At 37.0% G+C, this 23,361-nt stretch overlaps 1 protein-coding gene across 1 annotated transcript in view; it reads right to left on the bottom strand.

Moving 5' to 3' along the window:
* The window catches only part of LOC131039025 (nuclear pore complex protein NUP107), a 260,469-nt gene that overhangs the window by 55,344 nt on the left and 181,764 nt on the right, over positions 1–23,361 (bottom strand). Inside the window, exons 18-20 of the mRNA XM_057971667.2 lie at positions 22,987–23,161; positions 22,585–22,741; positions 21,171–21,373 (exon numbers count right to left, since the gene is read on the bottom strand). Of these exons, the coding sequence (XP_057827650.1) occupies positions 21,171–21,373; positions 22,585–22,741; positions 22,987–23,161 (535 nt within the window). The remainder of the gene's footprint in view (positions 1–21,170; positions 21,374–22,584; positions 22,742–22,986; positions 23,162–23,361) is intronic.

Raw genomic sequence — 23,361 nt, 5'->3', positions numbered from 1 at the left:
CAAATCGTCAAGTTGTTCAAATCTTTCAAGGACAAGGTAATTTTGGATTTCAAGCTTCAGTCCTTCACTGAGGGACAGGAGCGATTTTTACTCCTGGGACATTTCCGTGCTCATGAAATTCTTCAATTATATTCAACGGAAAGATCACGCCTCCCTTTACTACTTCCAACTGAAAAATCATCTTGATCCTGCAAAGACAGTAAGATTTTTGAAAACGAGCTCTGGTCCTTCACTGAGGGACAGGAGCGATTTTGCTCCTACAGGCCAAAATATCATGATTTCGGGATTTTAATCACTTCACAACGTAAAAACAAGTCATTTCCAATGCCCAGGATCAAATATCAAAAAACTCAAAATTTGGTCAAAATTACTCATTTGGACAAAATTCACAATTTCATCATCAACACTTAGGCAAATTTGTTCAAAATTCCAATTAAAAATAGACCAACTCACTTAGCCTCTGGCGAATTCACTTTATTCAAAATTGCATCCTGCGAGAGGAAGCTCAAAAAACTCTCAAGACTGACTGGGCTCTGGCCTGAAAACGTCAAAACGGGAACCCTAAGGCTTGACCCTAAATCTAGACAACTGACAAACTACCAAAACCCTAAAAAAGCAGAGAAAAAGAACAGGCAAAAACGAGCAAAAAGAGGGGGTCCCCATTTAAATGGGGCGATGTGTGAAATGGTCACAACAGGCACCCGCTGACAAGACTGGGAGAAGTGGAAGGGATTATGTTTTGGTTGGGCAAAGGGAGTGTTGAACCTCACTTCATTCTTAAGAGGGAGACTTGATCAGCTCCTGAGCAACTACAAACAAAAGGTTAATAGCAAAGACTCGACAACAACTAACAACTAAGCTAAGACGACTAACCGAGAAAGCGAAAAAGTGGGGTCCCCATTTGCAATGGGGCGATGTGTGAATACCTCACAATAGGTACACTTGGCATAATTTCCAATTTAATCTCCATGAATGCTAAGTCGGCTAGAGATGAAGCAAATACTTTCTCCCAATCAAGTCATAAGACTTGAACGTTGCTCATAAGTGTCATGAGTGACTAAATGTCATCTAGATGCTCTTCTAAAATTGCTTTTGTAGGCCTAAAGAAGATGCATCTCACCCTTTCCATCAACTTATCAATAGTCACATCTTCCTCCTCTTTCAATTCTCCTCCAAGTATCACTTCAACTGTGAAAGGATTTTATCATATATACTTTTGATGATTTCCACAACTTGTGCACAATCTCCATTGATTTCTTCAAACATATCCTTCCTCATCTTGAGTATGCAATACCATCTATAAAAATTGCATGCCTAGCCAACTTCCATCACTCTAGGGATGTCCATCAATGCTTGCAGCTGTGGAATGGTTAGCTCCTTGATGCTGCTGAATTCCTCATAGGAGGTAAGTAGAACTTGGATCCTATCTTGAATAGATGTAACTCTTTCAAAAATGTGTACCAATTCGCTAACAAATTCAATTTCTTTAGCAAAGGCATTATCTATCCATCTCTTACAACCTAAGATGTTGTCCTCATTCCTTCAAAATCTTGGACCGATTCTAATGGAAGCACTGCTGGGGGAATGAATGAAGCATTGGCCCGTCGGATTGAATTCGTGAGTTATTGAACATATCTCCTTAGGACATTTAATTCCTTTTCTAACCACCTCTTTTCTTCTTGTTCAACCTTTAATCTATCTTCAATTGCCCTTGCGGAATCATTCAATTCCTCAATCTCTTGTCCAACAATAGTAGGCCCTAATCAATAGTTTCTACATCATATTCCTTGGGAGTGATCTCGTCTTCTGCCTTATCCACCCTTGGAGTAGTTATTTCCAATGTGCGAGTTCCTGTACTATCCCTTGTGATCTTAGAGAATTTAGAGCTTTCTTTTTCTTAGTTGTTTTGTCAATTATCCCCAAGAAACTCTCTAAGTCATCTACTAATCCTCTTCCACTACTATTACTTCTTTAGTCATTCTATCTCGCAACCATGCAAGGATAGATGATTGTTCCTCTCTCTCTTCTAATTCTTTGGACCCTTGACATTCTTGGAGAGGAGATCTCCTTCCTTCGCTCACATCTTCATATATGATGTTAATGTCTTCATTCATTACAAATGTGTCATTTACAATTGGCACTTGTACCACTAGATTATCCTCTGGTAACCGTCTTGTTTCTTGAGTTGCTCTTCCACTTCTATTATCCTGTATAGTGGACTCCAAGGATTCATTCACATCTTGGCCTTTACTTCTCTTTAATGATTGACTTTCCATGATAGATGTTTGGTTCATGGTAATCTCTTAAAGAGATGAAGTGCTAGAGGAAGGGTGATCTGCACTGGTCTTTTGTCTCTTTTGTCTTGATCCTTCCTCGTGACTTTCTTTCCTTTTAGATCCCTTAGGATGACATTTGGGCTGCATTTTCCCCAATACTCATACTTTATGTCTCTTCATCGGATTATTGGGAATCCAAAATTCCCATCATACCATATGATATCAATGAGTAGCCGAGAAAACATCTTTCTCCTAACTTCAAAGTCATCCTTAGCATTCATCCAATAGTCCTCAAGATGTGGTTTATGTTTGTGACTGCTTCCATTTATCCTCCTTATGTTATCGTATGGATCAAAGTTTGTTCGTGGTGGATAGATAACAAGAGTATAAAACTTCAGCTCTTCTTCTGATTTTTCAGCAGTTTGTATTGATGGGCACATCTCCACTAATCATCATCCAATAGCTATTGGAAAATATATTCCAGCCTTGTGTCTATTCTTTTGGATTTTGTCATATGTAACCAATTGCCTCAAGAGCTCTAATAACACCATCTTATCTCCCTTCTGTTATGCACTGCTTTCCTATCAAATTACCACAGTCTTCCAAGCAATACATGGCCCACATCCATGGGCATTATATCACACTTTACATTATCTTTGTAACCACCAATCTGAAAATCAGCATAAAACTGCTCACTTACCAACAATTGATGACCTTATAAGGAGATGGATGCTTGATCCATTTAAGGTCTAACTTATCTACCATCTCTGATGCAACAATGCTATCCATACTACCACCATCAATAATCAATCTACAACATTTACCTTTGGACTTACATTTGGTTTTGAACAAGGCTCTCCTTAGGATTGGTTCTTGACTTTTGGGGGGCTTCAACAATAAAATCTTAACCAACAAAGATTCTCCAAATTCGGGTTCCTCCTTGTGGTGAACAGGTGACCCCACACTTTCTTGGTCAGCATGAACAATTTGGTTACTTCTTTCAAACTTTGAATGTCCTCCTTGAGATGGTTCAAAGCATTCCCAACTCTTGTGACCATACTAGTTATGCTTAAAGCATTTTCCAACAAACCCTCTACCTCTCCTTTGTGAACCACCTCTTCCATAGGATCTTCCACCTTTGTTTTGGTTACCTCCTCTATCAATGTTGGCTGTCCCACTACTACTTCCAGTCTCTTCTCCTTGATGGTGTTGCTGTCCTCTACTAAATTGCTGCCCCCTTCCTCTAAAACCTCTTCCTCTCTTCTTCTCTTGTTGACTTTGCTTTCGCTGCAATTTCTCCTCTGCCTTTAAGGCAAATTGATAAGCCTCTTCAAGGCTTCTAGGGGACATAAGACTTAGTTCATCTTGCAAACTATGCTTCAGGCCATTCATATATCTGGCTATTTTCTCCATATCTTCCTCACTATGGCCACACCGAATCACCAGCTTATAAAATTCTTCAACATAATCTTTGATTGTCATGTCTTTCTATTTCAAATCCTGCAATCTTTTGAAAAGATTTGCTTCATAGTCTCCAAGAAGGAACTTGGCCTTCAATTTTGCAACCATTCGATCCCACGAACTAATCTTTTCTTTATTCTTCCTTCTCTCAGATTGGACAAAGTCCCACAACATTGCAGCATGGCCCTTCAATCTGGTGCTGACAAATTTAACTCTCCTTTCCTTTGCCACTCCCTCATACTCGAAGTATTTATCCACATCATTGATCCTATCAATTAAATCTTCACCATTGAGGCTTCCCAAATATGTAGCAACCTCTATCTTGGGTTTGGAACCGACATTCAACACTGTCCTCAATAGTCTCTCTTCAAACCTTTCAGATTCTTCATGTTATTCCCCCTCATCATCTTGGGGTCGTTCTTCCTCTTCATTTTCACTCACATCATCATCAAGGGTTCCCCTTCTCTGTGCCCTTTCCATGTCATCCATTCAGGCCATCAAATGTTGCAACATCTCTTGGATTCCTTCATCAAGTCCTCTTCTGCCTCTTCCTCGGGCTCCTCCTCTACCCATTCTCCTCAAAGGCATTATGTCCACTCACTCAAGCCCAATCTCTTTTAGGCTCTGATACCACTATGACAGCACGCCTTGCTGATCACAAAACCAAATAAGCACACACAGGAATTTACAAGCAATTGACAGGGGCAATAATGATGGGAAGTTCAAGAATTTATTAGAGAAACAAAACCATCAACAATTTGTTCCAATTATGGCAGGAAACAGAGTATAGTTCCTCACAAAGCACAATGAACAAAAGTTACGCCATTCACAATGTTTCACAATTATTACATATGCCATTCGATCCCTTACGAAATTGACCTGCCTAACAGAACAAACAATATGCTTCCCATAGGCTTTTGTGGCCTTCTTTCTCACAAGCTGACCTACTACAGGGTTTCGACAAATTCTCTGCCCAACATGACTAGGAAGTTTTGCTTCTTTTGTCGTCTCTCCCCTTTCGCCAGTTTTGTCGTTCTTCCCCAACTCCTTAGGAAATTGAACAACCCCCCGATGCAAAAAACAATCTTCTACAAAAAGAATGGCAATCGGTTCTCCAATGACAACCAAATGATTTGGCAGGCAGTTCTAAAACTGTCGGGTCGTTCAAACTAGTCTTACTATCGCTGTTCCGACAGGAAACTGTAAAACACTACCCCTGTGGCATCAACACAAACTTAGCAAATGAAAAGGGGGTTTTATTCTTTACCACATAGGCATAATACCTTTATTACAACCAACTAAACTGTAGAAACAAACCACACCATAAAAGACCAAACAAAATGAACACCGAAACAAAAAGAAAAGAAAGAGGGAAGGTGATGCCCCTGCATCATATTGTTAGTTATGATTCTTACACAATTGACCATCTCATCGTCAACTATCACTGCTTCCACGTAGTAGAACATCCAAGTCTCAAAGTATGATGGTTGACAACTCCCCATGATTCAATTTAGCAATGTGATCAAATCTCCATATTCTTCCTTAAAGTCTGATCGATGGAGTCTCTTAGGCATCTTGGAGTGATGTGATCTAGGTTTGGATATCCAAAACTTGTTGATGATTTCCAAGCATTTATCGAGGTCTTCATCATATATCACTTGTGCTCCGTCTTTGTTTTTGTAGACCATAATGTTGTAATCAAGTATATCGAATGCTTCACGGATGGCTATCTCTAATAGGTATGTCAATATCTTGCCATCAGGAGCCACTATTTGCCTTGACTCAACATTGTAATGCTTTGCACACTCAACTATTAGCTCATTGCATTGAATAGCCAGAGCGAAGCCAGCTGCTTGCACTATGCCATTCTTGATCATCTTCCCAGACACACGGGAAGGATTACTCCTATAGAGTGGTCCTAAGAACTTGTAATGTCCCTACTTAGTACCTTGGAAAGAATACAAATAGTTGGTGAACTAAGACAAGACAAATTACCTTCTTACTTAATACCTCTAAAAATTCCCTATAAAATACCCTGCAGAAAACATTCAAATTATTATACTCATTTGGCATATTGAATTTGAATTCTTATAGTTGTTTTTCATTATAAATATTTTTTTGTTGCAGATTAATGTTTTGGAAATGGAGTAATGATTGGGTTGATTATCATAATCCCTCCATTAGACTACGGGAGTTTCCTCCCTATAGCCTCCATCATGTAATCACATTTATATTACCTTTCACAACTTATTACTATTTTCCATTCCTTAATCTACATTTACATATTCCTAGTATTCCATAACATATATTCCAAAAACTATCCATTAACATATATTCGTGAATATCCATTATCATATATTCACAATTATAATAACTATTCCTAACCATTCATTAATATGTATTTATTACATATATCTACACCTATTCATTAACATATGCTTACACCTATTCATTAACATATTTACACATATTCATTAACATATAAAAAACCATTCATTATCATATATGTTAAAGTATTCATTACTTATATTTAGAAACATATATATTAAATATGCATTTAATTATAATCATTAACATATACATTAAAATATTCATTTATTAACATGTATATTAAATATTTATTCATTAACATATAAATTACAATATTCATTACTTACCTGTTCGTAAACTGCAGCAGTGGTTTCTATTTCTACCCTTGCTGTTCGCAGTCTGCTCCTTTCCCAGACTTCCTTCTAAACTCTTTTCCCTGTCCACCTCTCTTTTCCTTATCCTTGCGCTGACCTCCCTTTTTATATATCCCGTGGGAGGGGAAAGGTTGCATCTCTCAAATGTCTAAGAGACATGTCACTTCCTAATTGCATCTCTCCATAAAATGGCAGATCAGTTTGTTATGAAAATCGTATCCCTTCATGCTTAATGATTATTTGCTACCCTTGTCTAATCGTTGTCATTAGATCGCACATGTTCATCATAATCGCTGCTTAGCCTTAGTAATTGTCTCTTAATTGCTGCCATCCATAATCATTCAAATCACCTACGTTTAGTCACTGTCTTATGAATGGTTGTGACTAATCATTTGATTAGTAAACTTCTTCCTGAAGGCAATAATAGTGATGATCGATCTTCTTGTTCCTCTATTAGTTTGCTAATAAGCAATGGGCAACGAAGGATGATCAATCTGCTTTGCTGACTGTTAATACATCGACACCAAGTTTATTTGATCGATGCTTATCATCTGATTAGTATGCCAATTGATCTTTTTTGACGATGATACCATTCGACTTTGCTCATGGTAAATGATTCTCAATCAAGCTCTTTCTGCGATCATCTCATCACAGCGATATTACTGATGGATGCTTACGATGTCTTCATCATCTTCATTGGTCTGATAGAGATATCGAAGAAGACTTGCCCTCATGATCAATGCTACGAGTCTTTATATAATGTTATATCTTCAGCATACTTCCTTAACTTTAACACCATGATTGTTGCAATGTTGGTATCGATATGAATGCTAGACGTTCCAGTTACACTAGCCAACTCTTGTATTTAATAAATAAATATTTAATAATTTTCAAATAATTATTCATTGATAAATATTATATTAAATAATAATAATTATTGTTTCATTTATGCTATATATAACGATCAAGGAGGGGACATGACACTTGTTAGGAAGGCGGCAATTTCTACCTTCAATAATATGAAACAATTTCATCATGGGTCAATCTCCTACAAGAGTTACGTATGTTAAGATTAAGGGAAGGAACAATTCCAATAAGTGAATGTGTAATGTCCCTAATCGTCGTCTTTCAACCTTAGAGGAAAAACGTGAAGTCTCATAAATGAGACAATTTTTTAATATTATTAGATGTTATTTAATAAATGTTTTAATTATCGTATTTATTTAATCACAATAATCCAATGTCTAAAGAGGGGTTATGACAGAACTTCTCCATATTAAACTTCCCAAGATTGGTATCTCCAACATTCACCCATTGTGACATGATCCTTGTTTCTGATAGCACACCTTTCGAATCCTCTTTGATCTGTGTTTCTCTTGGCATTCCTCCTGACTTTGGGTTTGACATCTATATCCTGCAAATAAAACACCTTAAGTTACAAGGGTGAAAGGATACCAATGAAAGAGACATGTAGACAAATGAGGATCTAGTAACAATGAGGGCATTCGAATCTGAAGATGATCATTAAGCTGATAAATATTCTGATTTTGATCAAATTCCAGCTTTAAATGCACACCCTAGACTTCTATTAAACTCAAATTCCCTTGACAATAATCATGCTAATGTTGCTTGACAATAATAATGACAAAATCTGATTTTGAAAGTTTGAAAATGAATTGACGTAAAGTAATTTTGAAGTTAGACACCCCATATATGCCTGATTCAAAACTGAGATTGCAGACGTTGACATAAATCATGTCTAAAAATTGAGGAAAATGTTCCAGAATTCATAGGAAAATCAGACCTTTGTTTTTATTCGATTTAAGATTTTGCTACAAATTCACACCTCTAGGGTTAAAATGATGTTGCTTAGGTCTACATGTTGAATCTTAGTTCTGTAAAATGATGTTTCCAGGTCTGAAAATGCTCAGAAATACACTGCCAATGGAAGTTGAATTCGCCTTGAAGCTGAGTGCCTGTTTGAAATTTGCTGATGTTCACCTTGATGCTTGATCAAATTCGCCCTAATGCTGCTTGTGATTCACTTCTTCTGATGAAGAATTCAATCTGCTCTCTAAATTTCACTTTCAAATAATTTGCTTGGATTGGTAAGAAAATAAAATGCTCATCCTATCTTATATAGGCAATTTTAGTGACAAGTCACAACCCTTGGTGTTTCATTTCTCAAGGAGGGCTGACCTTTCATTTTTTTTTTAATTTTGAAATTAAAATGTTTTGCATTCAAAAGGAGCCAACCTATTCGGAAGTTGCATCGATATTTTATATACCATAACCCCCATCGTGGATTCTCTCTAGTCGTGGATTTCAGCGACTCATGGACAAATTTGAGAGGTCATCCAAAAGTTGTGGATTTACTTGGGTTGTGGATTTTGTGGAGGCATGGATTCTAGCACTTCATGGACAAATTCATTGATCTCCACCTCAAGTCATGGATATAATCATTCACATCTCTTCAAGTCATTTAAGATTGGTCGCATTTCTTGTCTTCAGCCCTCACCTATCATCTTGTTTGTGAGATTCAAGGACAAATTCAATTATTGCAACTCTTCTCCAACATACCCCTCAAGACCTCTAAGTCGTGGGTTTCTTGCACTCAAGGACAAGTTGGAGATATCATCCCAAGGTCGTGGATGTGCTTGGGTCATGAATTTTGTGCACTCATGGAAAAGTGTCAATCTTCACCTCAAGTCAAGGAAAGGGTTGATCACTTCAGTTCTTCTTCATCATCAAAAGCACTTTCTTTGCAGATTTTGAAGATTTAAGGATAAATTCGACTAGTGCCACTTTCACTCAACGTCACCCTCAAGTTGTAAATTCCATTAAGGCATAATAGACAGAATGAAGGCAACATGCAAAATCGTGGATTTCACCAACTCATGGACAGATTTGCACTTCACCATCAGATCGTGGATTTCTCTAAGTCATGGACAAACTTGATCACACCTCTCCAAATTGATTTCACTAAGTGAAGGATAGCACTGTTGGAAGGGTAACTTGATGTTAGCTTTCCTTGTCATAGCCACTCTAAGTATTAAGTCACTCAAATCATACACTTCACTTATTCCTTGAAAGATTGATCATTTCCCCTTGAAGTCATGGATTTGTGAAGGTTAAGGACTGATTGATCATTTCACCTCTAACCTGATTTCAGCATTGAGTCCTTCAAGTCGTGGATTCCAACAAGTTGTACACAAATTCCTTCATTTCACCTCAAGGTCGGGGATTCCACCAAGTCGTGGATTTTGGCAAGTCAGGGATTCCAACTAGTCATGATTCCTTGAGGCCATGGAATCTCTGATTGCATCTTGACTTTGTTTCCTCACGATGTTGATTTTGTCTTTAGTGAGGGTTTCACCCTTGAATTTCCTTTCGGAAATCCAAGCAAAACAACTGATACTCCATTTGTATTCCTTTAATCCATCTCATCTTCACTTATAATCTCCTTGAAATTCATTCATCATCCACTTAGACTTGATCGGTTCTCGCCTCCTCATCGTATCCCTATGAAACTCTACTTACTTGATTACTCGTCTATCATGAAACTCCTGCCTTGACTTGACCTAAAGGTAGCATCGAGAAGCTTTTGCTCAATGAACATCTTGACCCTTGCCTAACACTTGAACACTTAGAGTTGAGAAGACTCCGAATTAGTCTAAAGGGAGACCCGATTGTTGCTAGATTGCCTAAGGCGCCTTAGACTACTGGCAAAAGAGGGGGTCCCCATTTGCAATGGGATGATGTGTGAAAAGGTCATAACAAGCCTCCCACCTTCCTTTGAGACATTTGTAGACTCTCTGAATCTATTGGCTAAATTTCAAAGTCAAACCCTAACTTTTGATACGGTCAATCAATATTTATTGCAAAAGGAGCAAATACAATAATAAATAGGGGAATCTACATCTGAGATCATGACCAGTGCTCTTGCTACCTGGTTTAAGGCTAAACCTTAAAACTATTTTAACAACACTCCTTAATCCAAGAAAAAGATGAAATGTTTTTATTGTAACAAATTTCGACATGTTAAAAAGGAATGAAGGAAAAACCTATATTCTATCCTACAAAAAGCATGGTGAAAATAACATGGCCATTTTTTAGAATCATGGTTCAAATGATGAGTTTGCACTCATGGCACAAATACTAGTTCTTCAATTTGGGGGCCTCGTGTAATGTTCCCAGTTGGGGATTGGATTATTTGGCGTTCAAGTCCTACAAACAAACGTTAGTAGACAAACAATATGAAAGATAATTAAACATATATATATTCATTTGTGCAATTATACAAGAAAGAATGCTATACATTATTCTACATATTTAACAATTAATGTTAAACTAATTTATTGTTATCTATGAAAAGGATACAATACTTAGTTGGACTTTACCTGGATTGACCCAACCCTCTATTGAGAAACATTTCTTAGTTAGGAGCAGCCCAAGATGTCGTCCTCCTAAGGTCTCTATTTGGGATCTCTATTAATGAGTGAAATCATTAATGCTCTCAAGCTTGGCAGAGATCCCACCCCTGCTCAAGCCTCTCTAGCTCTAACATATGCATATGGTTAATCTCTATGATATATATATTGTCTCTAAGAGATTCCCTATGAATCTCTCTCTGGATTTCTCTTGGAATCTTGGCATTCAACTCTGCTTTGAAATGCCTCAACGATTCCTAGCTCTGTAAATTTCCTCTGAAGCAATCTCTATTTCCTCTGTTTTAATTCTAAGTGTATCTCTACAGTCTGATGGTAATTTGTTTTTTTTACATCACTAATATATTGCTATTATAATATAATCCTAAATGTATACCTGTTTCTAGAAATGTTATTACAATTCTGGGTGCATCTCTATGTTGCTAATTCTAAATATATCCCTGCAACTTTGATTCTAAATGTATCTCTGTTAATTTAGAATGTATCTCTGTTATTTATCGGTTGTTCTATTTAAGTCTATCATGCAGTATGATTCGAATTATACGGTATTACGTATGAGATATTTGCTATGGTTTAGGGTGAACCACTTACAGATTACTTGTTGGAGGTGTATCCTGGATATGCTGGGTACGCTTCCCTCTTTCCACGATTTGCTTCCAACGTGCTATCCCCCCACTTCCTCTCTTTTTTCCTTCCTCAGCGCAACCCTGTGGTCTTATGTATTTGGCTTGGTTCCCGTTAAGGGGCGTGACACCCATGCGTGACTCCTATGCGTGACTCCCGTGCGTGACTCCTGTGCGTGACTAATATATTTTGTTTGCCTATGTTTAAACTTTAATCCTTTCGTGACTTAAGGTTTTGTTTTTTCATTTAATTCATTACCGGCTCCAACGCTATCCTTAACATTAATTTATCTTTAATAAATTGCAGTTCACTTCCTTATTTATTTGTTTCATCATTATTAATTAATATTTACCAAGAGTTATTCTTTATTTATTAATTATTATTTGTCCCTCATGTTATTTGTATGATTTGATTAAAAGGTGATATATATAAAAAAATGAATAATAATTAAATAATAATTAATTATTATTTGTCCCTTATGTTATTTGTAGCATTTGATTAATAGGTGATATATATATATATAAATTGAATAATAATTAAATCATAATTAATAATTATTTATTTAATAATTAAAATTGTCGTGTATTTGACAAGAATAAGGTGTCAGGATATCATATTTACATTAATCAGGGGTCACTGCACCTCGAGAAAATTCATGTGTCACAAATACTAGTAATAAAGTTTACCATTAATTATCAACATCAAGATATAGTTTCACTTGATGATGGTAGATCAAATATTGTTGAAGAGCTAGATGTTAGGGTTGTATGAAATAATTCTCTCAAATTTTTAGTACACAATGTTCAGTATGTTACTACTATGAATAATTATTGTTGTCTAGCAATTCGCTTACTAAGAACCCTAACATTCAAGTTAGGTTTTGTGGAAATAAATGCATTGTGTTTGATGTGAAATAGGACAAAGTTGTTTCCCTAGGCATTAAGCAAGGTGGCTCATTGATTCTACTATAGGCAATCTTCATGTAGTAGATATTGAAGATAATGTCTATTGCCAATAAATATAGTCCCAAGGTCTAAGTTATTTATATCAAAAAATCAACTCCAAAGTAATACAATAAGTAAAACATAATAAGCATGGTAGATTAAAATAGGAATTTTGACCCACCATCAATACGCTGAGCGCATAGGAGATTGATTCATGTGCATGTTATCATTCTCCCAAGATGATAGACTTCTCCAAGAAGTGGGGAGTGCTCCCAGAATGTCAGATTCACACACTAACAATATCATTACTCGTCTAGGCTTGAGGAACTCTCTACCACAATCAGAATACCTTTGCCATGCTCTCCAAGAAAGTTGGAAGTTTCCAAGGATGTTGGAATGTACCCAAAAGGGTCATTATAATGCACATGTTAGCATAATTTCTAGATTTGCTACAATGGCAATATGTCAATCTCTAGCTCCTTCCTATTCCTCGAGCACCTCTATTGTTATTGCAATATCTTCCCCTACCACCTCCTTGTCAATAATCATCATCATAGCTTGTGGAGGGTCCCACATGTTGAGTTTGAGGTATTGCATGATTGATATTATTAATCTACCTTTGATTCTACCTCCATTTCAATGCGTACTAACCATGATCTACTTTATAGAAATCTCCTTCTACTAGTCCTTGTGGCATGGCGCCTTGTCATCTCTAATCATCCTCTAATAAGATGGTTCATAATCATCTTCCTCCAATAACACTAGACATTTACTATTTGTGTGTTCTACTTTATACACTAAGCATTTTTGGGGGTGATTTTTCAAAGTCCACTCTTAATGCACCAACCCTTCTCATGCCGTCTATCATCAAACAATCGTTTCCTATGTATGCATGTCTACTACAATAGGTACAGCAAATGTTATTCCTTCTAATTGAGGAAAATATTTCACTCTCCACATCTTTCACTAGAATTTCCTGATACAATCTTAATTCCTTCAAATTCTAATTTAACCTTTTCAATCTCATCCTTTCCTAATGAACCATTCTCCCATCTCCATGAATATGATTCAATTCTTAAAGCCACCTCCTTTATCTCCTTATATCTAGAAAAGACTTTTCCATCCATCGATGTCCTAATGTGGAGTGTCAACCCTAATATGGACAATTCAATTCGAAGTTTTTCTAACAATGACTACTCCATCTCCCAAACTGCAGTCTTGAACCTTTGGTCATAATCTGTAATTAATTCATTTTTCCCTAAATCATATCCCTCATCTTACTTACACTTTCTGATGGAACATCAAGAGAATAAAAAATTGTCAAGAACAATTTACTCAATTCATTCCATGTTTTTCCATATTCTAGGCATTCTTTCATGCACCATTTTAATACATCATCCCAAAGTGTACCAACAAAACCAAACAATTTGGTTTAATCATCATCAATCCTTGACCATCTCTAGTGAGATTCCATGATATATAGGTCATATGTGGCCTCTTTAGTATCTTTTACAATACTAGGGAGTTTAGTCCTATTCATAGAAATAGTTGTAGGAGGTGAATAATTTTTTAATCTATCTTTAAGTAGTTTGGAGCTTGTCCTTCCTCCTAGTTCTCTACTCTCTTTTCCTATTTTCCTCAAGCTTCCTCTGTTTAGTTTCACTCCTTTTTTGTTTTACTAGCCTCTCTCTTTCGCATTTATCTTTAGACAATTGAATCTCAAAATAATCTCTTTCAAGTTCTTTAAAACCTCTTATACAATCACTTCTTGCTCTTGCTTCTTCTATCCTAAGCAAGGATTAGATACTTATGTCCTCTTTAGAAACTTTTCTTGACTTATGTGGCATGGGCGTTGAGACTTGGTCTAGAAGGTTCTGTTGGTTCACATTTTATCATTTACCGAACATTAGAATAAAATATCCAAGGATACTCTACCCTCTCTTGAACAAAATCACTGTGTGCCAAGATTGAGAGAAAGACCACACGGTGACTCCAAGGTTTATATGTGTGAACGGGCGAATTTATGTTGGATAGCTTCCTTGATTATGTATGCTGAAATACAAGGGGGACTTACGCTTGGCTTGTTCAATTCACAATGAAGATCCATCATTTGGGTTTTGAATCATGGACTTTAAGAAAACTGAAAAGGAGATAAGGGTTAAGAGGTTCTAATCTATTCTTAAGAATTCAAGAGATGGTATTGACTAGGTGAACCCAATAACAACAATTTGCTTCGCCACGCTAGGACAAGTACACAAAGTGAGTGCAATCTTCAAGGGATGTGCTTATGATTTTCGTGTCATGAATCAAATTGGACAATATTCATCCAGACAGAAGTTAAGCATCCACAAGTTAAGCATCCACAAAGTAAGCTCAGACTAACTTTACACAATGAATCAAAAGTATGAGCAGAAGATCCACCATAAATCAATACTTATTAGATCTTGCATTCGTCTAACATACATGAAATAAAATCTAAACTATGATGAGGGATAAGAACCATCCAAACTCCAAAATAGGAGAAGTAATCGCCATCAATTTGAACAATGCATTACTTATTACTTTGGCAGTCATAAACAACAATTTACTTATCTCAACATGTTTTGCAACATGCTCCCATGTTTTACAAATGAAGGGTGAGCTCAATTTATAGGCTCCTCAATTACAATTCAATGGCTAGGATTGATTTTGAATCAACAGCCGAGATTACAAAATAAAACCCTAATTAGGGTTTTCTACAACTAGCTACCCCTCGACCAATGAGAACATTACACTTGAGGACACTTGTCCTTCTTGCTAAATATAAACCAATAATAAAATAGAAGGTTGTTGCATTGTGAAATGTGCCTTCTAGAAGCTTCTGGATAAGTCAAATTCATTGAACTTGGACATGTTGACTTGGAACAATCTAATTGTTGAACATCCTCCCTGAATTCTACAATTTGTGTCGAGAAATTGTCTAAGTATGGAAATTTGTTTGGAATACTCTTCTTGCCACCATCTGATTCTGATTCAGACCTTGTCTTTAATTCTTCGGGAGATGAAATCCTTCAAGAAGTTGCCTTGATTGCTTCAATAGGTCTGGGATTGTAAATGAGATCCTCCAAGAAGTTTGGAATTTCTTTCTATATTTTTGCCAAGTCCGAAGACTTTCCTTTCTTGATGCCTTGAAATTCTTTCATGTGCCCTGAATTTGGAGAAGAACTCCCTTGTGCCTACGCCACAATGGAGGAAATTGGAACTTTCTCTATGAAGTATTTCCTGTTGTCATTTTATGACACCCTTGGTCCATCAATGAGAACCGATCAGAGATATGTTCCATGGACCAACGATGCCCCAGTTAATCAAGGATAAAAGCAGTGAAATCATGGTTTGAAGTGTTGCCTTGTCGGAAGTTCCTTGGCCCTCTCTTTCTCTTCTCCGGAACCCTGGGGTTCCGAGGTTCTTTGCCTTAGCCGCTTTCTTTCCTGCTCCGAAACTCCAAGGTTTCGAAGTTCCCTTCCTTCCCTTAGCTTTTCTTCTGTTCTCCTCCTCCGGAACTCCGAACCCCGAGGTTTTGAAGTTCCTTCCCTTTTCCGCCTCTCCTTCTCCCCCGAAACCCCCAGGTTCCCAAGTTCCAACCCTGGAACTCCTAACCCCCAAGTTCCCAAGTTCCTAAGTCTTCAACCCTGGAACTCCCAAACCCTTAGGTTCCCAAGTTCCTAGTTCTTCAACCCCAAAACTCCGGAACCCCCAGGTTCCCAAGTTCCTAAGTCTTCCCAACTTCGGTGACCCAGGTCCCCGAAGTTCCCCCAACTTCGGTGACCTAGGTCTCCGAAGTTCCTAAGTCTTCTCCCCCAAAACTCCGGAACCCTCAGGTTCCCAAGTTCCTAGTTCAACTCTGGAACCCTCAGGTTCCCAAGTTCCTAGTTCTTCAACTCCGGAACCCCGAAGTTCCCCAACTACGGTGACCTAGGTCCCTGAAGTTCCCCAACTTCGGTGACCCAGGTCTCCGAAGTTCCTAGTTCTTCAACCCCGGAACTCCGGAACCCCGAAGTTCCCCAACTACGGTGACCCAGGTCTCCGAAGTCTTCCAAACCTACTTCCAACTAGCAACACTTCCGGATGGCGTGATTGAAACTCAAGGCTTTAAATGCTCCAACAGTTTTGGTGACATGCACTTTTTTTTGTGGAGCCATAGGGGTGCATTTAATGTTTTTGGTAGGACTTTCATCAAGGGAGGTACGGGGCCATGCTTGGTGACTTATGTCATGCCTGACTTTGGAAGGTTAGTCAATCCACCTTTTTAGGATTGCCCTTTGTGGGTATGGCTAGATTGCTTGCATGTACAAGTCAAGTGCATGCACTTCCCTACACCTCCAAACTGAAATGCAGGGGTCAGGATCACCCTTGTAACCATTTTTTCTATATAAAGGCTGTTAAGCCTCATTGTAAAGAGTTCTCTCCCTACTGGCTTGAGCTTTCTTATGCTCTTCTCTTCTCTTAAAGACTTGTAATTATTTTTGCATTTCTGCAGCTATAAGATTGGCTTTTGGCCTTATGATTAATTGAAAATCACTATTCTTGCCTCCTTAACCTATGTATGTTGTGTATGCTTTCTTACCTTCATTATAGGAGTATGTATTGTGGCTTTTCTCTCCATCTATGTTGTGTTAACTTTGTTTTTTGAGTGTGACTTGTGGGAATCATTCTCCCCTCTTGACACTTAGCAAATTCTAACCTCCATACATGCGTTTGGGTCACTTATGCAATTGAAGTTGTGCATCTCTTGGGTTTTTTAGTTGGTTCCTTGTACCATTTCGGTAGGGAGAGAAACAATCTTTTCTTGGTGCATCACCTCCTTTCATTTCAAGCATTCTCTCTTTCCTTTACCTCTGCAAGTTGTTAGGGTAGGCTTAGGAGTTAGTTTTAAAGTGTTGAGTTGGTTCAAAACCTGCACCTTGGATTGAGAAGAAAGTCGGCCTTCTCTGGAGATTCAACCCCCTTGCGCAAGGTCCCACACTTCGGGGTTGTTTCAATGTTTCACAAGGTTGCTAAGTTGATAGCTCAGCAAGGGTGCAAGCTTTTGTGATAACATTTCCCATAGCCAAATTTTAGCTATTCAATTTCATTTTGTGACACCTTCATGTGAACCTTCCAACATCTAGCCGAGATTTTGGCTATCTCTATGCTCGAATGAACTTTGCTTGTGGATTTGCCCTCAATTCTGAATTTGGCTTGTGCTAAGTAGGACAAACTCCACCCTCGGACAAGGATTTTATTCATTTCCTCTTTACTTTTCCTCTTTATTCTTCTTCTTTCTTCCTCTTTCCCCTCCAACAGTTAGTCAAAATTTGATTCTTTTGTTGTGGAAAATTCCACATGGCCATTTTTTTTTTTAATTTTCTCTTGGCAAATTCCAACACTTGGGTCGTACTTCGGAAATTCCTTTCCTTCCCTAGGTGTGTGAATTTGTTGGCAAAGAGCCTTTAGAAATTCATCTGTGTTCAAAAAAGTTTAAGTGTTGAAAATTTTTGTAAGTGTTGAATTTATTTCCCTTTGAAAATAATTCCCAAGTGTTGGAAAATCTATAAAAAAATATTTAAGGTGTCAAGATTTATTTTCCAAACCTTTCAATCTTGATTGATCTTTCAATGGTGGATCTCATGCTTCTTGTCCAATTTGTCTGTTCCTCTAGCCATTTTCCTCTTTCATGGCGAATTTGGTCTCTTGCTAGGCCGAATTGGTCATCTTGCCATCTTTCTCTAGTCATGGCGGACTTTGCACATGTTCGGACATACTTTGTGCCATTTTACCTTTCTACCTTCAACTTCCCCTAGGCGAATTTTGTGGATGTCTAGTCATGTGTAGGTTGATTGGCCAACTTCTCTAGGTGCTGAGCGAACTTTAACCTCTTCAAGCCATCTTTTCCTTCTCTTTGGCGAACTTGATCATCTTTGTGTCTACACCAAACTTCATTGTCTTCCAACTATAGGAGAACCTCATGAATATTTGGACACCTTCCTTAGCTGGGCGGACTTTAGGCTTGTCTCGCCAGTCAACCTTACTCTTTCTCCTTGGGTGGGGCCGACTTGACAAGTGTTTGGACAGTTTTCTTGACTCTTTCCTTGGCAGACTTTATCATAGCTTTGCCAAGCTTGGGGCGGACCTTGTAGATGTCTTGCCACTTTCTTACATAGCTGGGCAGACTTTGGATTGGCCATTTCTTGAGCGAAATTCATCATAGATTGGACATTTTCAACTTTTCTTTCAATACAACAACACTTTAACCAAATTTTCCTTCATCTTCCTTGGGCAGATTTGCTTCTTGCTTAGGGAATTTCCTTGACACTTAACCAAATTTTCAAATTTTATTCTCCAAGGTATCAACACGGCCAATTTTCTGAATTTTTTCCTTAGCGGACTTCAACTTGTGTTGGACATTGTGCAACTTGGCTGGACGGACTTCAACTTGTGTCGAACGTTGTGCAACTTGGCTGGGTGGACTTCACAAATGATTGGACATGTCCAAACCTTGGGCAAGAATTTTGGCAGGCTCTTCGGACGTGTCCAAACCTTGGGCGAGATTGGTGGGCGAAGTGGATGGATGCTTTAACATTGGTCTGGCCATGTTGATGATTAATCTGCCATGCTATTGTTTTGATCTACCATATTTTTATCTGGATCATCCGGAACAAAACCCTAGCCTGGAGGTTTTACCCTGCTTTTTACACTTAGAGACATAATTTTTTGATTCTAAAGACATAGGCACTGATGCCATGACCTGAGGGACCCAACCCTAGGTCTACTTTCAAAAAAGTAGAAAAAAAAAAGTAAAAAGCAAAAAGCAAGCCAAAAAAGCTGCTTCCTTGATTGGTCCCAAAGTGCCAAAAATAAAAAAAGTCGAAAAAACAAACAAGCAATAAAGAAGAATTCCTTAAAAATAGGAAGGTGTCAGAATTGACCCTAAGCAAATGCGATTTTCGTCCTTCAGGCCTTCTGAGCACTTTGACGACATCTGGACATTGTTCCGAGCCTGAAATCCCTATCTGACCTAGATGACTTCTCAAAAACTCTAACTCCTTATTGCAAAAAGACTGGACTTAGAAGTTGCGACGCCAAGGCAAAACCCTAAAAAGCAAAATCAGGGGGGTCCCCATTTGCAATGGGGCGATATGTGAAAAAGGTCACAACAGGTTCACCTTCTCATACTATAGCTTCAACTTGCAGGATGTGTCTTTGCTAATTTTTTCTTCACTAATAGATTATCTTTATTAGCACTTGAGTTTGTTAACTTTTCGTTAGCAAATAGATTGAATTCTCCGAATTACTCTAAGGTCTCCGAGGCAAAATCAACATTTTTACTAACATCCTTGATCGTATCCTTACATTTTTCATCTTCTCTATGGGCATAAATTTCTGCTCCTATATTTTTCATTCTTCTTCATATCCTGTAGATCTATTAATGTAACTGCCCCAGTCACAAACATGTTGTAACAGACATTTTATTTTTGGTGATCAAATTTCAATTAAAAGAAAATTAAAAAATTAAAAATAAAAAAAAGCTGCCATTTTTATTGCCTTCATAACTACCGTCTAATTCTTGACATTACTTAATTACATAAGGTTGCCAACTCTTCCTAAGATTGACAAGACTCTTCTGCCATCTCATTCTTTGTCTTATACCAACAAAAGGAACTTTCAAATAACATGGTAGCAATCACCCTGTATGCTCAAGGGTGTGAGGATTTTATTCTGAAAGTAAGGATAATATAGATGCTAGTCTAAGAGACTGGATGTTAAAGGCTCCTTTAATTTGGTCAAATTCAACATCAAACATACATTATGATCAGCTGTCAAAAGTCATCATTAATGTCTCTCTTGATTAGATCATAAGATTAAATGGAAACAAAAAACAAAAAACAAAAACTTAAGAAGCAATCGCAATAAAACAAAAATCTTGACAAAGGTCTTCACCATCAAGAGACTATACACATCAATACTTATCTCTAGGGAGTCAAAAGTCAAACTGTATAAGATACATTTTTCCAAATGTGGTTATTTCTCAAAGCTTATAGGATTGTAGAAGGTTAAGGCCAAAAATCAAATAACATGAGAATATATCAATGTCCATAAATAACCAAAATAAGCCAACAGATCTCAAATAGCATAATTGGCCATACTATAAGCATTCCGGACTACCTAAAGCATCTCCTGCCCAATCAATCATATTGTATATTAATAAAAATGATATAACTGTCAAATCAAAGTTGCTTCCTATTTTGAAGGAAAAAGTGATTTGCAAGCTCTATCAAAATGGAAGACTGAAGTAAGAAAACGACTAGGTTTTCTGTTTAACATATTATATGTTGGGGCATATGAATTTAAATAAGCATAGACACACAACATGCATTTCATAAACTTGTTCTCATACCTAGTGATGTCCTACACAAATTCCTTAAACCTTATCTCAAGCAATGAAATGGTGAACTGATTCATTCCAAAAATTATTAAATAGAAGTAGCTTTAAAATATTCACTACTGTTTTCTATGCATAAATACATAGCCAAACTCTATGCTTGTGTAACTCGAAACGTCTGGTGTATACCTTCTCTCTTTTGTAACAAATCAAAATTTTGTTTTGATTCAAAGTTCCTTTTCCATGTATTCAGTACTTGAATGAAGTATTAATATAAAAACGTCCAGCTCAAATTCTAGAAGCAAAAAGATGACAGCAACAAAGTTAAGACATACTGATAATTGCCGTTGTGTTGTGACTACTTCTCCAGCTGAGAAATATAAGGCACTTGTTAATGCAGTGCATATTGTTGCATCCGGTTGCAAGCATTCGCCAGAAGATAGGCGGAACAATGCAAATCCATGCAACTCAAGCCATTCACTCTCTACTGTTTCTTGTTGCATACCTTGAACTCCTGACAACCAGGGACTTCCTTTTCCTGCATAGCAATTAAACTTATTTTCTTACAGAGAGAAGAGAGCCTTGGAAATGAGTAGAATAATAAAAATGTCATAAGACCTTTGACTGATTCTAAGAAATATTAAGCTTGGCTCTGTCACTCACGATTTTGCAGCCACAAACAGTGAGTCTCTTTTTTTTCACGTATAATAAGATTGAGATCATGCAGAGCAAGCTACGCAAAAAATGTTGTGATTTCATACAATAAAAAAATTGGTTCAAAGTTATATGGGAGGGATCAATGACATAAGAATATTCATTTATCAAAATATTCAATTTTCAATATAAATAAAATTCAAAGCATAGTATATGTTGGTCTTCCAACAGCAACTAGACCAATAAAATGATTATTTTATTGCAAATAAAAAAAATTCAAGGTACAATCATGAACTTCTTTCAAACTCGTAAGAGCACAAGTGTAGTAAATCAAATTTGGAGCCCAACACAACACTCCACATTTTCCTATCAAATCAGAAAATTTTTGACTGAAGACTATTAGAATTAGTTCATCTTTGGTTTTTAACATCCAATGAGAAGTTCAATTTCAACTATCTCAACTAAACTTCTATTAAATGTATTACGAAGTTCAGTAGCTTTATTATTCTAATGAAGAAATGTAATATATTGTATATCTCAATGAGAAAAATTGGATCTCTAAACTTGGAAACAAAGACATCAGGTCAAATAATGATGCTGTGATATATAGTAATATAATGTGCCTCTCAATAATCACTCAAATTTAAACAGAGATAAGGGTGGACAATCTAATCTGGGAAAAGCTTCTGCGGGTATATATGTACTGAACTTCGTATTAATTTCATCTTTCAAGGAAGACGATGATAAGGATTCAAGAGCATTTGAAGAGATCCAATAAGGAAGATGTTGATCAATTTAAACATCCAAGGCAAAGAAGGATGAATATCAATGTAGTAGCGACCAATCACATTCAACAAGCAAGTTTCTCAGAAGAGAACAATTCCAAGAAAGAACAGCTATCATATCTCGAGCAAATTTACCCTCAAACAAATGTTGTAAGAGAGGGCAACCTAATCCAAAGTGAACTTAATGTTTCTAGGTTAAATAACAACGAATATTTAAGGTATCTGATTTTTCCAAAATCACCTGCATAATAAATTGACCATATTAAAAAACGTTCTTGATACAAAGAATTCCCTGTCTATGCATACTTACTTCCCAATAAAGATAATGATGTATTTAAGGCCTGCCTTGCTGCCACAATTGCTTTCTCTCTCTCTTCAGATGAAAGTTCAAGAAGAGAAACTTCTTCATTGTCTATTTCTATCTTCAGCCAATTGCGATACAAAGCATCACATGCATAATACTCTCTCTTTAAATAAGAGGAAAAAAAAATCATTAGGAAAATTTGAAGAAGAGAATAATAACTAATATTCAAAAATAATTGAGTTCTAAAATATAAATAAAATTTGAAAGATTCCCCGATTGCCAAAACATACAGATTGTATTCATTACTTCTCAGTGATAAGATTCGTATGACATTTACAGGCTTCTCTTTGCTTTAATCACAATGTACAAGATCCAGGGCATGCTCAAGTTTTCTACACTCATACTTACCCAATCTTCAAATTCTTGGAGATTCTCTGATACATTATGCTGTTCCAGAGAAAGGAGGAGCTCAGTTGGTTGTTTTAAAGGCTCTGCAAGGTAGCTTAGTAACATATGAGCACCAACGGGCATTTTAATTGTTCTCCATATAGATATAAGGGCAAACTCCCGGAATAGTATGTTACTGTATTAAACAAATAAAGATACTACATTAGATAGTGTTGTACACCAAAAGCATCTCCACAAGCTGACTGCTATGGAATCTCCAAATGGACAATGCATAGCCATCATAAGCAAGCTAGAAGAAGAAACCAGCCATACCAATTTCCACATGATAAAACATGCACTTATATAATTTGCAGCTTGTCAAGAACTGTTTTATTG

Source organism: Cryptomeria japonica, chromosome 6, assembly GCF_030272615.1.
Source record: "Cryptomeria japonica chromosome 6, Sugi_1.0, whole genome shotgun sequence".
Classification (NCBI taxonomy): Eukaryota; Viridiplantae; Streptophyta; class Pinopsida; order Cupressales; family Cupressaceae; genus Cryptomeria; species Cryptomeria japonica.
Note: the sequence above shows the minus strand (reverse complement) of the source record. Positions and strands in the feature narration are given on the sequence as shown.